General features: G+C 36.6%; 1 protein-coding gene across 2 annotated transcripts; it reads right to left on the bottom strand.

Moving 5' to 3' along the window:
* Positions 1 to 532: 532 nt before the first annotated feature.
* Positions 533 to 4,228, bottom strand: LOC131151097 (trifunctional UDP-glucose 4,6-dehydratase/UDP-4-keto-6-deoxy-D-glucose 3,5-epimerase/UDP-4-keto-L-rhamnose-reductase RHM3-like). 2 transcript variants are annotated; one of them, XM_058102293.1, is made up of 3 exons: positions 3,623 to 4,228; positions 1,396 to 3,003; positions 533 to 1,221 (listed from the first exon to the last, which is right to left on the bottom strand). In XM_058102293.1, exons 2-3 carry the CDS (start codon positions 2,950 to 2,952, stop codon positions 778 to 780), a joined length of 2,001 nt encoding a protein of 666 aa, XP_057958276.1. In that variant the 5' UTR covers positions 2,953 to 3,003; positions 3,623 to 4,228; the 3' UTR covers positions 533 to 777. The 2 variants fall into 2 exon arrangements, with proteins under 2 accessions (XP_057958276.1, XP_057958277.1); XM_058102294.1 differs by having other exon boundaries at positions 3,929 to 4,148.
* Positions 4,229 to 17,438: the final 13,210 nt, after the last annotated feature.

Below are 17,438 nucleotides of genomic sequence, written 5' to 3' on the forward strand. Positions count from 1 at the left end.
TGGGATTGCACAGCATAGCAACATACGTGCTAAAGTGGCATTTTGATCATCAATTGAAAAAAAAAAAAAAAAAAATTGCATCTCCTGGCGTTCATTCTGAACTATGCTTGCTCTCTGTTTTGGCGAAGTATTTCCTTTATACATGTTAGTTCATAGGCTCTCACATTTCCTACAATTTAAGTGCAGAATTCAGCGATACGTAACAAATCTATTTTAGGCTAGCCACCATTTGACTTCTCCACCTGCATCTGAGATTGTGCAACACCCTCTGTAAGCAAGTTGTGATAGGCAGGGAATTGGAATAACCCTAAGAGGTTTCATTTTTTTTATTTGGAAACACACAAATCCGGATCCCATCCAAGAGGTTTACCCAGAATAAGGCTGTGGGCATAGACTTTTAACCTTGGATTTGCATTTGTATGGACAAAATTTGTACAATAAAATTGTATTAAATTTTTTCCAGACCCACACAAACCCAAATCCGAGTCCCAAAATGCTCCCAAACACCACAAATTTAGCAATACTATGTCAAAAAAAAAAAAGTGAAATAAATAACTAAATATAAGATCAAAATTTTAAATTGAGATGACAAATCATATAAGTTACATCAGGGGATAATCCAAAAAGATAAATTAACTGTAAAACATTGGCTATTGAAAAAACAAAGAAAATTAATAAAAAAGACAAGAATAAAAAATGTTGTGCTCCCATAAGTCACCACCATTCCTCAACACAGAAGCCTATTTTATTTTCAATTTCAACAACATTGATCTATGTTCAAGTTTTCTTGTTGGGTTCAAAAACATACTTAATAATTGAATCTTTAATTGACAACAACTGAGGGAACTCATTCTTTAGCTTCGATGAGTCCAGTTCATTGTTACTCCTTGGTGCTACTATTACCTTGGATTGCTCTTCCAAATTGAAGTTCACCCATTTGAATTTTGGGTCCATGTAATCCCTATACATCTCCAAGATCTCATTGTGGCTTACGACACCCGGATTAGTGAAGTTCCATATTCCCCTGCAATTCCTCTTTGCCATCTCGATTGATAGAGGTAGGAGCTCATCTAGAACTGTCATGCTATTGGGTATGTTAACCACTTTGTTATATCGTGTGATCTTTGTGATGAAGTTCCGTGGGTTGCTAAGATCTGATGATATTGGCATTCGAACTCTAAGAGTGCACACATTCTCGTACTCTCTTAGAAGCTCCTCCACCTGCACATTTACCAGATTTTTGTTCATTAATTTTTCATAGAACTTGGGAGGCAAAAGCCTGCAAGCTTGAGTCTTGAAACAACAGGATCCAATAAATTTAGCAGAGACACTCTAAATTTTGTGCTAATAGTAAATCAAAGATGGCATGAAAAAGTAAAATGTAGTTAATTTTACCATAGCCTTGGTCTTGGAGTAGAACGAACCAATGAAATTTGGCTTGTCATCCTCCTTAAATCCAATACCAGACCCTTCGAGATGCCCCTCATCGTACTCAAATATGCACCCAGTTGCAAAATTCATCATTAAGAGGCCATGCTCCTTGCAAACATCTGCCAAAGTAAGGGTACCCACTACATTAGTCCTGATAGTTTCCACCTTATGTGATTCACACCAATCAACATTAGGCCTCCCAGTGACCCCAGCGGCATTGAACACATGGGTTGGACGAACTCTTGCTATATCCTCTGCTAGGGATTTCCTATCTTCCAATCTTCCTCTTCCATACTCGAAATCGATCCTGTCATCCCTACAGAGGTTTCCTAACAACCCTCCAATCCAACCACTTTTTCCATAAATCAAAAATTTCAAAGTTGAAGAACTTCTATTGGTAGTACTCTCGCCTTTACTGGCATAGGAGCAATCTTTTGTGCCCCTTTGCCGCACGGAACAGTCATCGTCATTACAAAGAGAAATGAGGGAAATGCCAGGATGAGGATGAAGAGCAACAGTAATGTCGCCCCACCAATCAGGATTCTTAGTATACCACTCCTTTGTCATCTTCAAGCCTTCCTCCCATGTAGTCCTTTCCTCCCATCCAAGCTTCTTAAGCTTTTGGTCATCCAGGAAGTACCTCTTGTCATTAAAAGGCCTGTCTTGGACAAACTCTATAACTTCATCTGGATTCAATCCAAACAATTTGCAAATGTCCCTGGCAACATCAAGCACTTGCCTCTCCTTCTTTGTGCCAACATTGTAAACATGCCCAATCACGCCCTTGTGGAGAACCACCTCAAATGCCTCCGCAACATCCTCGCAATATAGATAGCTTCTCACATTTGACCCGTCTCCGTGAATGGGCAATGGCTCGCCTTTCATGGCTCGCAGAATGAACTTGGGGACAAGCTTTTCAGGGAACTGGTTGGGACCATACACATTGTTCCCTCGGGTGGTGATCGTGGGGAGGCCATAGGACCGATGATAGGCCATGACAAGCATTTCAGCGCCAGCTTTGGTGGCTGAATATGGGTTTGTAGGGAGCAGTTGAGAAGCTTCAGGATTGCCAATATCGGTCTCGAGATCAGTTTCACCGTATACTTCATCAGTACTAACATGAATGAACCTCTTGATGCGCCGGGTGACCTTGCAGGCCTCAAGAAGGACATGAGTGCCATAGATGTTATTGTTGGTGAATTCAAAAGAGTTCCCAAAGGAATTGTCTACATGGGTTTGTGCAGCAAAGTGCATTATGGTGTCTATTTCTTCTGTGATCAGAAGGTGGTTTACAAGATCAGCGCTGGCAATGTCGCCCCGGACAAATTTGAAGTTGGGAGAGGAGCGAGACGGGCATAGGTTCTCAATGCTTGAGCAGTAATCTAGCTTGTCAAGTGCCACAATCTTGTAGCTTGGATAGTTCTTGATCAAACGATTGGTCACATGGGATGCTATGAAACCAGCTGCCCCCGTTATTAGGATCTTCTTAGGAACATATGGATCTTTTTTATCAGATGTCATTCTTTATAGGTAATTGCCCTTTTTTCACTGTAGCCAGTATCAATTACAAAGCTGCACAAGTTGGAAACATATAAAGAGGAAGATTAGAAACAGGCGTGGAATCATGAAATGGGAACTACTCCGTCTATGCATACGCCCTTGTGTGTGCGTAATGAAAAGATTCAAATTGCAGTAAAAACGAAAATTTTTTTACGAACACAATGAAAATGATTAATTGCAGTAACAAATGGAAAAAATTTTACGAACACAATGAAGAGACTCAATGTAGTAACAATGGAGAGATTTTTATTTACTAAAGATTGATTTTCTTTCCCCCTATGAGTAGATGCAGACCGTACTGCATACGGTTTAGCGAAATTTTGAGAAAACTTAACTAATCATAAATGGGAATTAATATCTACTTGCGATCGAGCAATTGGATGTTTACACACACACACGCACACACACATGTATGCAATTTGATACTTCAAACAAGTAAACAAACGAGATGCATCATACTGATCAGATGATGTTCTAACCCAATAAATAGACCTGCATTACGTGATTCTATTTGACCAAACCTCGTTCCATTGATAGAGAAAAGATCTAACTACTTCTATATCAAATTGAACGCGCAACTTGGAGAAAAAAATAAATAATACAGATTTAGAGAGAGAGAGAGAGATCTTACTGGTGAGTGGGGAACAGAGTACTGGAGAGATTGAGAAGAATGCAGTTTTGGGATGAAGAGAGATCTATAGAACGTAATAGAAAAGTGCAGGGGAGGGTCGCGGTTTGTTAGAGCTTAAGCGGGTCTCTGACTATTTTTAAGGATAAAATGGCACGTATCACGGTGCCCAATTCGCAAACTCGTCAGAATGAGAGAGACACAAAGATAAACACATACACATTAGATTGTAGAAGATGATCCAGATTTGGGGATTATTCAAAAACAAAAAGAGAGGAAATTTTCAAACTTTTGATTTTGGGTACTTACGGGTCCCCGACAAAAGTGGAATGGCGTGGAGATTGATGATGGGTTTCACATTAAACATGAAGTCAAGGATGAAAGGAAAGATCTCGCTGGCGTCAGACCCATCGCGATGTTCATCGGTGACTATAAAACTGTGATTAATTAATTTCATGCCCTAAACTGAATTCCAAAAACAAAAATGCAAATGGAGATTTTCAGATCGGATGCATTAGTTTCTTCAATCTTTTTCATAATTTATGCTTTTTGATTTTTCGGACTAGTGCATTATTCTTGAATAAAGGGGCGTTTTTCTTTTTAATTTTCTATCTAAACTATAAAATTTATTATGTATGAGTCATTGATTGAGGATAGAGGTGAAATTGAAGTATCAAATATAATAATTTGTTTTGGTGATATATTAATTTTTGAAAGAAAAATCTTGAAATGTTATTTGATATTACTTGTGCATTTAAAGGAATAGTTTTTTGAATTCAAAAGCTCTTGGCAAATTAATCATTTTCCAATCTTATTTAATTAAACTTGTCATGTGAGGTGAAAGTGAATATTAATAAAGAAGACAATAAAATCTATTCAACAATACAATAAATTATTGACTAAGGAAATATTTTGGAGCATAAATTTTGAGGTTAAGATTTTTGATTTGTATGGTGAATGTCTTTTTTAAAGATTTTTTTACTCAATTTTGATGAAGGGCTGGATTGGTTAATTGTAGTATTTAGTGGATTAATATCATGGTATTAGTCCCAATTGCGATGAGATATTATCTACTTTGACCTACTAGCCTCACCGTTTTATCTTATAGAAGTTCAAATCATTCTCAAAAGTACAAAATTTTTTTAATATACATTTGATGCTGCTCTCTCCCATCTTATCTCTAATGTCTTTGTTCAAGTGCAATGTTCCACATGATAGTACCCTAGGGTGGCTCTAACATCAAATGTCAGATTTTTGGGCTCAACTATGATGAAGTGTTATACGCTTTGACCCACTAATCTCATAGTTCTGTCCTATAAAAGTTGGCGGCTAAACCATTCTAATAAACCCAAAATTTCTCTAGTATGCATTGGATATAGAATTGTGATAACTAACTTGTAACTATTTGCCCCAACTAATGACTTGTCTCTAATACTATAAAGGAGATTCTTCTTTTGGTGTCATCTTTAAAAAATGTTATATTTATCCTTATAAGTGTCAATGATTATTTCAAAATATTCTTTTAACTACCACAACTACCCAAAATACCCACCCTAATAATAGTGTCAAATTTATTCGTATAACTACTCAAAAATATTCCAAAATACTTCTATAACTATCTACAACTATCCCAAAATGCCCTTATACTATTTAAATTTTTTATTTTTTAAAATAATGCCCATAGCTAGTAAAATGTAAGGGGATTAGATGTCTACTTAAATTTGGTTCCCCATGTACCTTGAATATGTTTTATTTAATCAAATCAAACAATGGCGTGAATTTTTGAATTATCAAAGGACTAATTGCAATTAGAATAATAATTCTATGAAATTTTAGGTATGGTCACCATTCATACTTTCTTTGTGTGTCAACCTAGCATATGCTACTTAAACTACAAATAATATCGTAAATATTAAAATTTTATTCTTACTATGATTTTTTTTTTTAAAGTAAGAAAGCATATATTAGTATGTTAGTTCAGAAGGAATAAGTCATGGTCGACTGCCATGGCTATGGAAGGACTGACATTCACAAAAGTATGCAGATTATGAGTTATTTGTAGGCTTAAATTTTATTTGAATAAAGGCTACCAAATTTCAGACATTGCCTAATAATATGAAATTTGACAATAAATTAATTTAATTTTATGGGTAGATTTTTATGCATGTCATAAGGAGAAGGAAGTAAGGAATTGGAGGATGTGAAACATTTAGCTTTCGATGTAAAGTCTTATAACAATGGATCTAAAATATTTTGTATCATAACTAAAGGCATACATAAAAACACCTATTATTTTTCACCCAAATATTCATTAATACAAGATACATATAGAGGCTAACATAGTTTAAGAACAATTTTAGAAATCATGGTAATTTTGCTAAATGTTTGAGTTGGAATATTGTGTTTCTTTTGCACTATTTATAACTATTCACAGTAAAAGAATTAATATATCACCAATTCAACATATATTTTAAAACAAAAAAAAAAATTGTCCCTTTCCATTTGCATATATGTAGAGCATTATTGTGCAATTGATTTGTTGTACAAATAACCTTAAAATGTGGAGGGATTCATCAGCCATTAAATTTTATTTTCTTTTTCAATTTTTATCCTCATTTTGTAATTTATTTTGGCCAACTAAGTCATGTGAGTGAATGGACGAAAAAGTGTAAGAAATTATTATCAATATTGATGATTGTTAGGACCGGAGGAGCCCATGGGTGATACCACTTGTTGACGCGCAGCGATTTTAATCTTCTGATCAACAAAATAAATAGCACAAAAAACATTCACAAAAAAAATGCAGACGAGAGATTTTACGTGTTTCGGCAAGATTGCCTACGTCCACGGAGCGTGCACCTGAAAAAAAATCCACTATGAAACGATGACAGTACAAGATCTGATCAGACTCTTCCCGATCCCAGATCCCCTGTACACCCCTTCACCTGTCAAACCAATGAAGAAAAAAATCTTATTAGAGAGAAAGCCCCCTCTAGCTCTCCTTGCAAAAAATGAGAAGTAATACACTCTTTTTCCCATGACTTACAAACATATATATGACACCACACAATCGTTGGATTTAGAGGCGATCCAACGGCTGTGATAAAAGCCACAATAAATAATTTAAAAAAAACATATTTTTTTAATAATATCCACCTTAGCTTTTAATCACAGCTAAGCACACATTCCATCCCCACGCTCTAGGATGCTCTGTCAACAATCAACAAGAGACTACATTAACTAAGTCCAGACAGCGCTTGAACTTAACTAATGTAACAGGTTTCGTGAGCATATTTGCAGCATTTCCATCTATGTGGATCTTCAATAATTGGAACTTACCACTTTCAACCCAACCTCTAACTGCATGGTACCGCACGTCAATATGTTTCGTGCGAGAGTGGTAGACGTGATTCCTTACCAAGTGGATTGCACTCTGACTATCACAGAATACGTGTAATCTATCCTACATAACACCAAGTTCCTGAATCAGTCAAGTTAACTACAAAGCCTCTTTACCTACCTCTGCCAAAACTATGTATTCAGCTTCTATGGTAAACAAAGCTGTAGTAGGTTGCAACATAACCTTCCAATTAATGGAACCACCAGTCATGGTAAAAATGAAGCCAGAAGTATACCTCCTCTTATCCAGATCACCTACATAATTGGAGTCCATATAACCTTGAACATTACAATCATCAATACTTTCAAACAAGATACCATAATCAGAAGTGCCACACAAATATCTGAAAATCCATTTCACTGCATTCCAATGCATTCTACCTAGATTAGCCATATATTTGCTTACCAAACTAACTGCATATGACAAGTCTGGTCTACTATATACCATAGCATACATCAGACTCCCTACTACACTGGCATAAGGCACACTAGCCATATCCAACTTATCCTCATCAGTAGAAGGACACAGTTTAGCAGACAACTGAAAATGAGCAGCTATAGGTGTACTTATCGGTTTAGCCTTATCCATATTAAACCTTTCCAACACCTTCTCAATATAATCACCCTGTGACAACCACAACTTTTATGTTGTCTATCCCTCCTGATTTCCATGCCAGGGATCTTTTTAGCAGCACCAAGATCCTTCATCTCAAACTCATCTTGTAACCTGGCTTTCAACACATTCAACTCATCAGTACTATTAGAGGCAATTAACATGTCATCCACATATAGCATAAGGATCATATATACACCACTATTAAGCAATTTGAAGTAAACACAACTGTCATAACTGCTTCTAACATACCCAATCCTCAACATATAAGAATCAACCCTCTTATACCATTGCCTAGGGGATTGCTTTAAACCATAAAGAGACCTATTCAACTTACATACCAGGTGTTCTTTACCTTGTTCCACGAACCTCTCTAGTTGCTCCATAAAGATATCTTCCTCCAACTCACCATGATGGAAAGCTGTCTTTACATCCATCTGTTCTAGATCTAAATCATGCATGGCAACCAATGCTAACAAGGATCTAATAGAAGCATGCTTAACAACAGGAGAAAAGATTTCATTATAATTTATACCTTCTTCCTATTTGTACCCTTTTGTTACTAAGCTGGCCTTATACTTTATCCCTTTTGATTCTGAAGTAGGTTCTTTCTTACTGAAAACCCACCTACAACCAATCAGCTTCCTGTCCTTGGGCTTCTAAACCAACACCCAAATGTTATTCTTATGAAGAGACTCCATCTCCTCAACCATGGCTCCAAGCCAACTATCTCGTTCAGAACTCTGAACTGCTTCTTAAAAATCAGAAGGATCTCCACTACTAGTAATCAGAGCAAATGCAACTAAGTCCTCAAACCCATACCTGACTGGAGGCTTAACATTCCTCCTTTCTCTGTCGATGGTTAGCCCTATAGGCTGATGTCTATCACCTGTCCGAGAAATTTCTTGAGGAACTGTAGCCTGTCTTATTATATCTTGTGCAAGAGAATCAACAACAATAGTCTGAGTATTACCCATACCTGAATTCTGAATACTGTCCAGCCTCGCCTGAATAGGTACTCCCACTGAATCAGACTCCACCTTCTTATCAGCATTCTCCTTCAATATGGCTTCCTCATCGAAAACCACATCCCTGCTAATGACCACCTTCCGTGCCATAGGGTCCCACAACAAGTATCCCTTCACTCCTTCTTGGAAACCAAAAAATACGCACGATTTGGACTTAGAGTCCAACTTTGATCTTTCCTGTTCCTACACATGCACATATGATGGACAACCAAATATTCTCAACAATGATGATAACAATGAACACGTTATTTGACAATATCTTCATTGTAACATTTCCCCCTGTTTCAAAAAATTTGTTATAACATTGATAGGTTATTTACTTGTACATGGTTGAATTTTTTGGTATTGACAAATAATCATGCAATGAAACTCTTGTTGATGTGAACAACAAATTGGTGTTATTAACTTTCTCAAATTTGAAGAGTTTTTATAAGTATTGTTGTGAAATTACGCCCTAAGATTAAGCCCTCACATATATTAAAAAAATATTAATATTAAAAAAAACCCCAAAAAGGAAAAGAAAAATACGAATTTATGTGGTTCAGCAAAGTGCCTACATCCATGAAGTCCTTGTGCAGTTTCACCATCAAATGAAAGGCTACCTTTAGGGTTTCAGTCCTCAACTACAATGTGTATATATAACTTTGTATCAAAATCCCAAAATACTTTCATTTGATATACAATTACATTGCATCCTAAGTCAAACCAACTGTACCGTACCATTTGTAACAACCTTCAAGTGTATGCCCTCCGAATATGAGCTACAACTCAATAAATAAATTTTCTTTTTTCAAAAGTACTAGCACTATGTTGAACATAACTCTTAAAAGCTCTTAGAATTAGAGAACATAGACTTTCATACTTTTTCTTTCATTGAATTTTAGAAGCTAGTTGAAGTTTTTATTATCAAAATTTTAGAAAGCTAAACACCTTTTGTTAACCCAAGCTTTTCTCTTATAAATGCTGATTTTGTTGTAAAAAAAAAACTCCTATGCCATATATATCTTTGTTCATTCTACCATTGTTTTGAATTTCACTACACATACTTGAAGAGAAGCTGTTGCATATGTTTGCAAATATGCACAACATAATAGTTGCTTAATGTATGAGAAGATTCTAAAGTGAGGGTGATTGAGATCAACATGCCTTGACCATTTCCTTTGCAGATATGGTGACACGTGGATGACCTCCCGATGTCCACAATCATACAAATTATTTTGTAAGTACGCATGGAGTTACTTGAATACTTTCGATATGAGTAGACCCCAGTTGACATATTGAAGCAAGTTCGAGTCCAGTACCCATGTGGTCCCTATATGGTCCAATGGACCCCACGCGAAGTTGTCCTTCCTTTTTGACACATGTTTGAGTTTCAAATTTGAATTGTAATAGTGCAAGACAATTAAGCTTGGGTTGTGTGCCTATGAGTTGGAGTTCCTTATTTTTTTAGTAAGTATTAATTGTGTTAAGTTGAGACTTGTTGAGAGTGTTTAATGTTTTGTCTCCTATGCTAGTTGTTAGGTTATTTTTTAGTGTGAGAGTTGTTGAGAGTGTTTAATGCTTAGTCTCCTATGTTATGCCTATATATATCATTTTCATTGTAAGATGAATGGAGTTGAAATTGAATATAGAAGAAGCATTTCTTTGTTTAAGCTTGTTAAGCTTGTTCCTCTCCTTGTGAGTGAGTAGTGTGAGACTACAACGTTCTTTCCAGAGATCAAGTGGTGAGAGGTCACTAATCTATCCAACGACTCCATCATCCCCTCCTCCATCTAACACTCTCACGGTCTTCATCAACACCACACGACCACCACCAACATACACCTACACAGTCACTTCCCTGACACTCCATAGTTGCGTCCGTCTTGGTGTTTCAAAGCTTGTACGAAGGATTTACGGTATGATCTAACTACGTGTGTGTTGACCCTATGGGTCATACCCTGTTTTGATTATGACAAATACTCAGGTATTTAATGACTGCCGAGTTGATGTGCAGGTTTATCTTGGTAGTATCCTATGATGGCACTCGAAGACCCGGAGGAAAACGAAGACTCTGAAGACCCTAGATATAATTTATTTGTTGTAATTTATATTCGGGTCTATAATATTTAAGTAGGAAAGGTCTGCAATAGTAAATAGGGTTTTGATTGTAATAATTGCATGCATCACCTGCATGGCTTAATATGTAAGCTCAAAATGAAAATGACCTTCGACAGACCTTAGGGAACACCCTTCGGTCGACCTTTGATCGACTGACACCAAATTTTTTCAATGTCTTCAAAAGGACCTAGAAATGACCCTAGGACACTCACACATGCACATACATGAATGGTCATTTGAATAGGGTAAATGTATAAGGGAGTTGGAACCGAAATACATCAAAAATGCATGTTTGGTTGACCGAACTACGAAGTTCAAATCCTCCTGGTCTACCGAACCAGGTCCGGGCCAACAGTTTGACCATGACTCGGTCAACCAAACCAGGTAGTTCAAAAAACCCCGGACAACCGAAACCCCCCTAGGTCAACATTTTGACCATCTGGTCGACCGAACCACTTTTGTACTCCAACTACCTGGTCGACCGAGGGTCATCGGGAATAATCTCAACGGTCTGGTCGACCGAACCAGCCAGTTCAAAATGGCCCGGTCGACCGAACCTCGGTAAAATGAAAAATCGCCTTTGGAAAGGCACTTTTCGATCGACCGACCACTCAGTTCAAAAATGCCCTTGTCGATTGAACCATATGAGATCTGGTCGACCGAAACCTTTCTAGTCGACCTGACCTCTCGGGTTGCCCTGATTTTTATCACGGTTAAACATTTTTAAACAAGGTTAATTAGGGTTAAAATGATTTCAAACAATATTAAAAATACCCTACATGTCCTAACGGCTATAATTCTTCCAATGTCTATATATAGCCCCTCATTTGCTAAGATTAAAAACAGATTAGCAAATTTGATTAGGGAGAATTCTTTGAAAATCCAAAAACATTTTATACTCATTTTTTAGCCTCCTACACTCATACTTACCTTCTCATACTGATTAAATCCTCTGTAAGTTGATTGAGTGTTAGTCTAAATCAGTTTGCTCTCCTATTTTTATTTGATTGATTCAATTTTCTTGAGAGTTAAACCTAAGTATTCTTAGGGGGTTTCGTTCATAAGTCTATCCTAAGAAGACTTGCTTAAGCTTCTGAGAGTTGCATTTGTGTTGCAATATCTTAGGAAGCTTGTATTTGTCTTTGGCTTGCAAAATCATTTTCAAAACATACTCAAATATCTTGTGTGATTTATATTGATATATTTGTGAAAAGATATTTGTGTTTGTGATATTGATCTTTGTTGCAATATTCATTGACTTACATATTATTTGTTGATACAAAGATTAATTATATTTTGCAAACCAAGCATATACATTATTTGATATTTGCACGATTGAGATATTCTGCTATTTTGGAATATTCAAGACTTGATTGACATCTTTGTTTGAGCATTTAAATTGAATATCTAGTGATGCAAAGATCATATAGGTTTGCACTCTCACGTACGCATTACACTGATAGAAAATATATATGAGAGTTGAACTATTTTGACCACACTGAGCTTACATATTAAATCATATTGTGGTATTTGTTATTGCGCGTATTTGGGTACATATCTGCTTTACACGAAAGCACAATCACTGTACCATTTGATTGTAATACCCTTTTTTTGTATTTCTAGGCACGGGCCTGAAGAGGGAGACTAGCCCTGGAATAGTCCCAGATTGGCTTAAACCCGATTAGGAAAGCTAGGTGCGTCGTCCTGTTAAGGCGTGTAGGTTGAGGTCAGCCCTGCTAATTGACCTGGTTAAAGTTGAGATCAGCCCTGTGCTAATTGACCTAATTGTAATCAGTGTTGCTCTACCCTTAAATGAGCTATGAGTGGAATCCTCGGGCTTGCGAGCTAGAGGCGGGAACGTAGGCACAGTTGGCCGAACCCCGATAATATATTGTGTGTTTATTTACATTTTCGCACTCTATATTTACCGCACACATATGTTATTGTGTGAATGATGCCCTTGATTTAAATTTCTACATATCTTATACACCCGCGCATTTGGAATTATATAGACCGACCCTAGGTTGTTTTATATAGGTATTTTATTTAACCTAGGCGATAAATTTCAAATTTCCAATTCACCCCCCCCCCCCCTCTTGGGAATACATCAATTCTAACAGTGTGGAACAACGCCAAGTCATCCAAACAATTCTCTTGGTAATTTCAACACTTGTGTTTGAATCCTTGTTATATTTTGTGAACCCTTGCTAATAAATTAAATCACATCTTTGAATAACCCTTTTGAATCCATAGATTGCAACATTGGTACTTGCTAGTTTAAATCACCTGAATAAATAGTAGTTTTCTAACATAGAACTTATATTCTTGAATCTTTGAAATTGCAACTTTTCAGCATATGACTTGATTCCTTTGTGAAAGAACCAATTGAGACTTAATTGCTGGACAAGTCATACACCTTTTCAAAATCCTTGAACATGTGAATTAAAGCATGATTTATGGTGTTTATGTTTGGTTAATTTAATTCTTAAGTTAAAGTATTTTGAGTATATGTGCTTGTGTGAAGTTTGAACTGTAGAACATAGGTCGACCATTCCCATCCTACATCATCTTGGTATCAAAGCTTAGGTCGAATTAGGCAAACCCTCTAAGTCCCAACATCTTTAATTTTCTGCCGCAAAAGTGATGTGCTATTTTCTCTATCAAAACCTTCCCATATTCAAAAATTTCGAAAACACAAGTTGTGGTAAATTCTCTTAGCTTTCTTTTGACACCAAGATCACCCTATTTTAAGTTCTTTAGAAAAAGTTATACCCCAAATACTGAAGGGCGTTCGTGGTAGCACCTCGCAAGATTTCAATACTGTTTGGAACTGTTGACAGTTTCAAGAAAACAGTCAATGGTTTTTCCCAGAACAACCCACTATATTCTACATTTTGGATATTTGGAACTATAGTTTGGTTAGGCTTAGGGAGAAAACCTCCAAGGAGGAGGATTGTGTTTTTTTTCTAGATGGCAACCCGATCTGGGAATCGTTATCATGGTCGTAGGAATTGTAACGACCCGAAAATCTATATCACTTTTTTAGATAAACTGCAAAATATAACATTATGATACTCTTGTATAATCTGCTATAATATCTCAGGCCCCAAGCGAGCGCTGAGGAAAACCTGATTATATTACACACCTATGCAGCGGAAAAATATAAAACTGTTCATCCATATAAACAATACCAGAATTTAGTAACTCTTCCCAAACCACATATACATATTTATACATCACCCTAGTATCATCCGCTCAAAAATACAATCTCCTGAATACACTTACCCTACAGATAGGGTAGTGCAGTCGCCTTCTCTTTCTGCGAGCCTAATCTGCTTGCCTAACTGGATCACCTGAAAATATTAAATCACTGGGATGAGACAACGCTCAGTAAGAGGAAATATGCTATTACTAGTGTGTGGCAACTGAGCTTACATAAATATTACACTGATAAGTATCTAAAACTAAGTTTAACTGATAAAAACAATACTTTGTACAACTCACACCTATATGCTTTAAAACACAATTGTAGCATCAGAGTTTTCTATTTATCCATGCTTCTAGCAATATAATATATCTGCTACTGTTCTGTAAAATTGTATACATATAAGTCACAATAATAATACCCTGGAAAACTGTACGTCATGATTTAACCCTTCATGTTAGGGTTGTGTGGCCCGTAGGCGAGACTTAACTCTGGTTGGCCTACTAGGTAAGTCAACTGTAACTCTACCAATCCTCAATCCGGCCAATCTGCAACCTCTCCTAAGCACGATACTGGTATCTACCTCGTCAAACCGGCCACCTCAACCCAGTCTTTTAGGGAGTCTGCAATCCCTCCAGGCATGATTGACGGAAACCTTCCACACGCTATCTAAGATGTGTAGTTGCACTCTGATCTGTAATAGCAACGGTATCGTGCTCTGATAACAGAATATTTACTGAACTGATTCATCAGGGTATGATACTATATAGTACTGATATACATAATTATCTTGCTACTTCATCATGATTCCAAAATAACCATAACATCGAAAGCTAATCTGAAAATACTGTCATATACGTACTGTATAAACTGTAATACCATAGTGTTATGGAAAATAACCATAACACCGAAAATTGATCTGAAAATACTGTATTATCTGAATTTTATAAATTGTAACAACATAGTGTTATGGCTTTAGTATTTTAGAAATCATGTTAATCTACATATGTTATAAAATATCTGTCTGTATAAACACTGTAATTCATACTCATGTAAAATTTGATAAAACATATCTCTGCATAATAATATAAATCATACCAATATGAAATTATATCATTTTTGTACTGATATGATAAGATCTTATAAACATATTTCTGTTTAAATACTATAAATCATAATAATATGAAAACTGTATAATTTTCGTACTGATCTGTTAAAATCTCATGCCACACAATAAAACTAATAAATACCTCATATTCTGAGAAACTGTATTTTCTTATATACTAATAATTTGTAAATTGAGTAATAATTTGAAAAACACATAATTTCTATAAACATTTTGAAGTTCCTAGCATAGCATATTTCCTTTACCTAACTGGCTGGGAGGATGCTTCCAACGTTATTCTCATGCTCACGGCGTACTATCCTCAAAATCCTGAAATAATGCATATAACCATATTTTCAATAAATTAACTAAATTTCCCGAACCTACATACTCGTAATTTTTAGAACTATAATTTACCTGGGCACTTGGAAAAATATCCACTGGGGTCCTCAACCCATGCTTGCAAGGTCCCAAAAACACCCTAACCCTAAAAATGTAACACCCTAGTTTTACTCTACAAAGCTCCAATATATTCTAATATAATACAAAATCTGGACTCAAATAAACCTGTTAATACTAAAAATACCTAAATAATCTACTTACCCTGATTTTGGGATGATGCCCAAGTTGCCCTAATCGACAATCTATTCCAGTAGACTTGTAAAGAATCTCCCCAAGATCAACGTGGCGGCTTCTGATCATTGAAACGAGGAGAAACGGGGTGGAAATTGTAGAGAGAAGTGAGAGAATATTAGTGAGAGAAAGAAAACAGATAAAATGAATTCTCTCGCTCAAAATCGAATTTGGGGCTATATATAAAATGTTGTCCACGTGGACTCGTCGACGAGCCACAAAACCTCGTCGACGAGTGCAAGAGGGAGGTTCATCGATGAACACACAACTCTCGTCGATGAGTTTCAAGTCCTGAAAATAGCCCCTCGATACATTCTTGTCGACGAGACACGCGTCCACGTCAACGAGCCCAAGAAGACTATTCGTTAACGAACGCAGAGGCCCTACTGCGTCCCTTTTTAAAATTCCCTTTTTTATTTCATTTCTTTATTATTTAATTCCTATAATTATCGAGGTTACTACATTCTCCCCTCCTTAAAAAATTGTCCTTGAAATTCACTATATGTATTGAACACCATCCATTGATAAAAATGTGCTACTTATCTTATTACTTACCCTCACTTATGGTAGAGGAATACTGTGATTATATTCAAGGTTCTGGGAGATTACAAATATATTCATAAAATAAAATTCTCCTAAAACTAAAACACTACCTACCCTATAATCTAAAATACAACTATACATTCGTCACTTTGTACTGAATAAAATAGAATTATCGTTACCTGAACAACACTGGCTATTACTGCATCCCACTAAACAGGTGTGGGTATTTCCATCTGATCTCCTCCTCAAGTTCCCTCTATGGTATGGTTCCTCCACAAGACTTTCACTAATTGAATTTTCTTGGTGCGTAGTTCCTGTTCCTTTCTGTCTAAGATCTGCACTGGTGCTTCCTCATATACCAGTGAATCTTTGAGCTCTATCTCTGTATGGTTGATCACGTAAGAAGGGTCTGGGACATATTTCCTTAACATGGAAATATGAAATACATCGTGTATTCCAGATAGGGCTGGTGGCAGAGCTAGCCTGTAAGTAACTGACCCCACCCTCTCAAGTATCTCAAATGGGCCAATGTACCTAGGACTCAGCTTACCATTCTTCCCAAATTTCATAACTCCTCTCAGTGGAGCTACCTTCAGAAATACCTAATCTCCCATGTCAAATACTAATTCCCGGCGGCAAATATCTACGTAGCTTTTCTACCGACTCTAAGCTGCACTAATTCTGTCTTTAATTAGTCAGACTTTATCGTATGCCTACTGTACCAATTCTGGTCCCAAAACTCACCTCTCACCCACTTCATCCCAATATAGTGGTGAATGATACCTCCTACCATACAACGCCTCTAAAAGTACCATGCCGATGCTGGCCTGATAGTTGTTATTATACGCGAACTCAACTAGCGACATATATTGGGTCTAGTTACCCCCAAAATCCAGCACACAAGCTCACAACATATCCTCAAGTATCTGAATCGTACTATTTGTCTGCCCATCAGTCTGAGGATGAAAAGCTATGTTGAATGCTAACTATGACCCCATAGCCTCCTGAAAACTCTTCCAAAATCGTGATGTAAATCGGGGGTCACGGTCTAAGACTATGGATACCAACACACCATGGGAGCAAACTATCTCTTAAAATATACAACTCTACTAGCCTATCTATAGAATAGTTGACTTTGATGGGGATGAAGTGAGTTGTCTTCGTTAGTCGATCTATGACCACCAAAATAGTGT

Source organism: Malania oleifera, chromosome 3 (assembly GCF_029873635.1).
Source record: "Malania oleifera isolate guangnan ecotype guangnan chromosome 3, ASM2987363v1, whole genome shotgun sequence".
NCBI classification, from domain to species: Eukaryota; Viridiplantae; Streptophyta; class Magnoliopsida; order Santalales; family Ximeniaceae; genus Malania; species Malania oleifera.

Bases quoted from the DNA above. Each gene is read 5' to 3' on its own strand.
- LOC131151097 (XM_058102293.1), bottom strand. From the start codon at position 2,952: ATGACATCTGATAAAAAAGATCCATATGTTCCTAAGAAGATCCTAATA. The intron at 1,222-1,395 runs GTAAAATTAACT...GTAAATGTGCAG, and splicing joins ACTCCAAGACCAAGGCTATG to GTGGAGGAGCTTCTAAGAGA.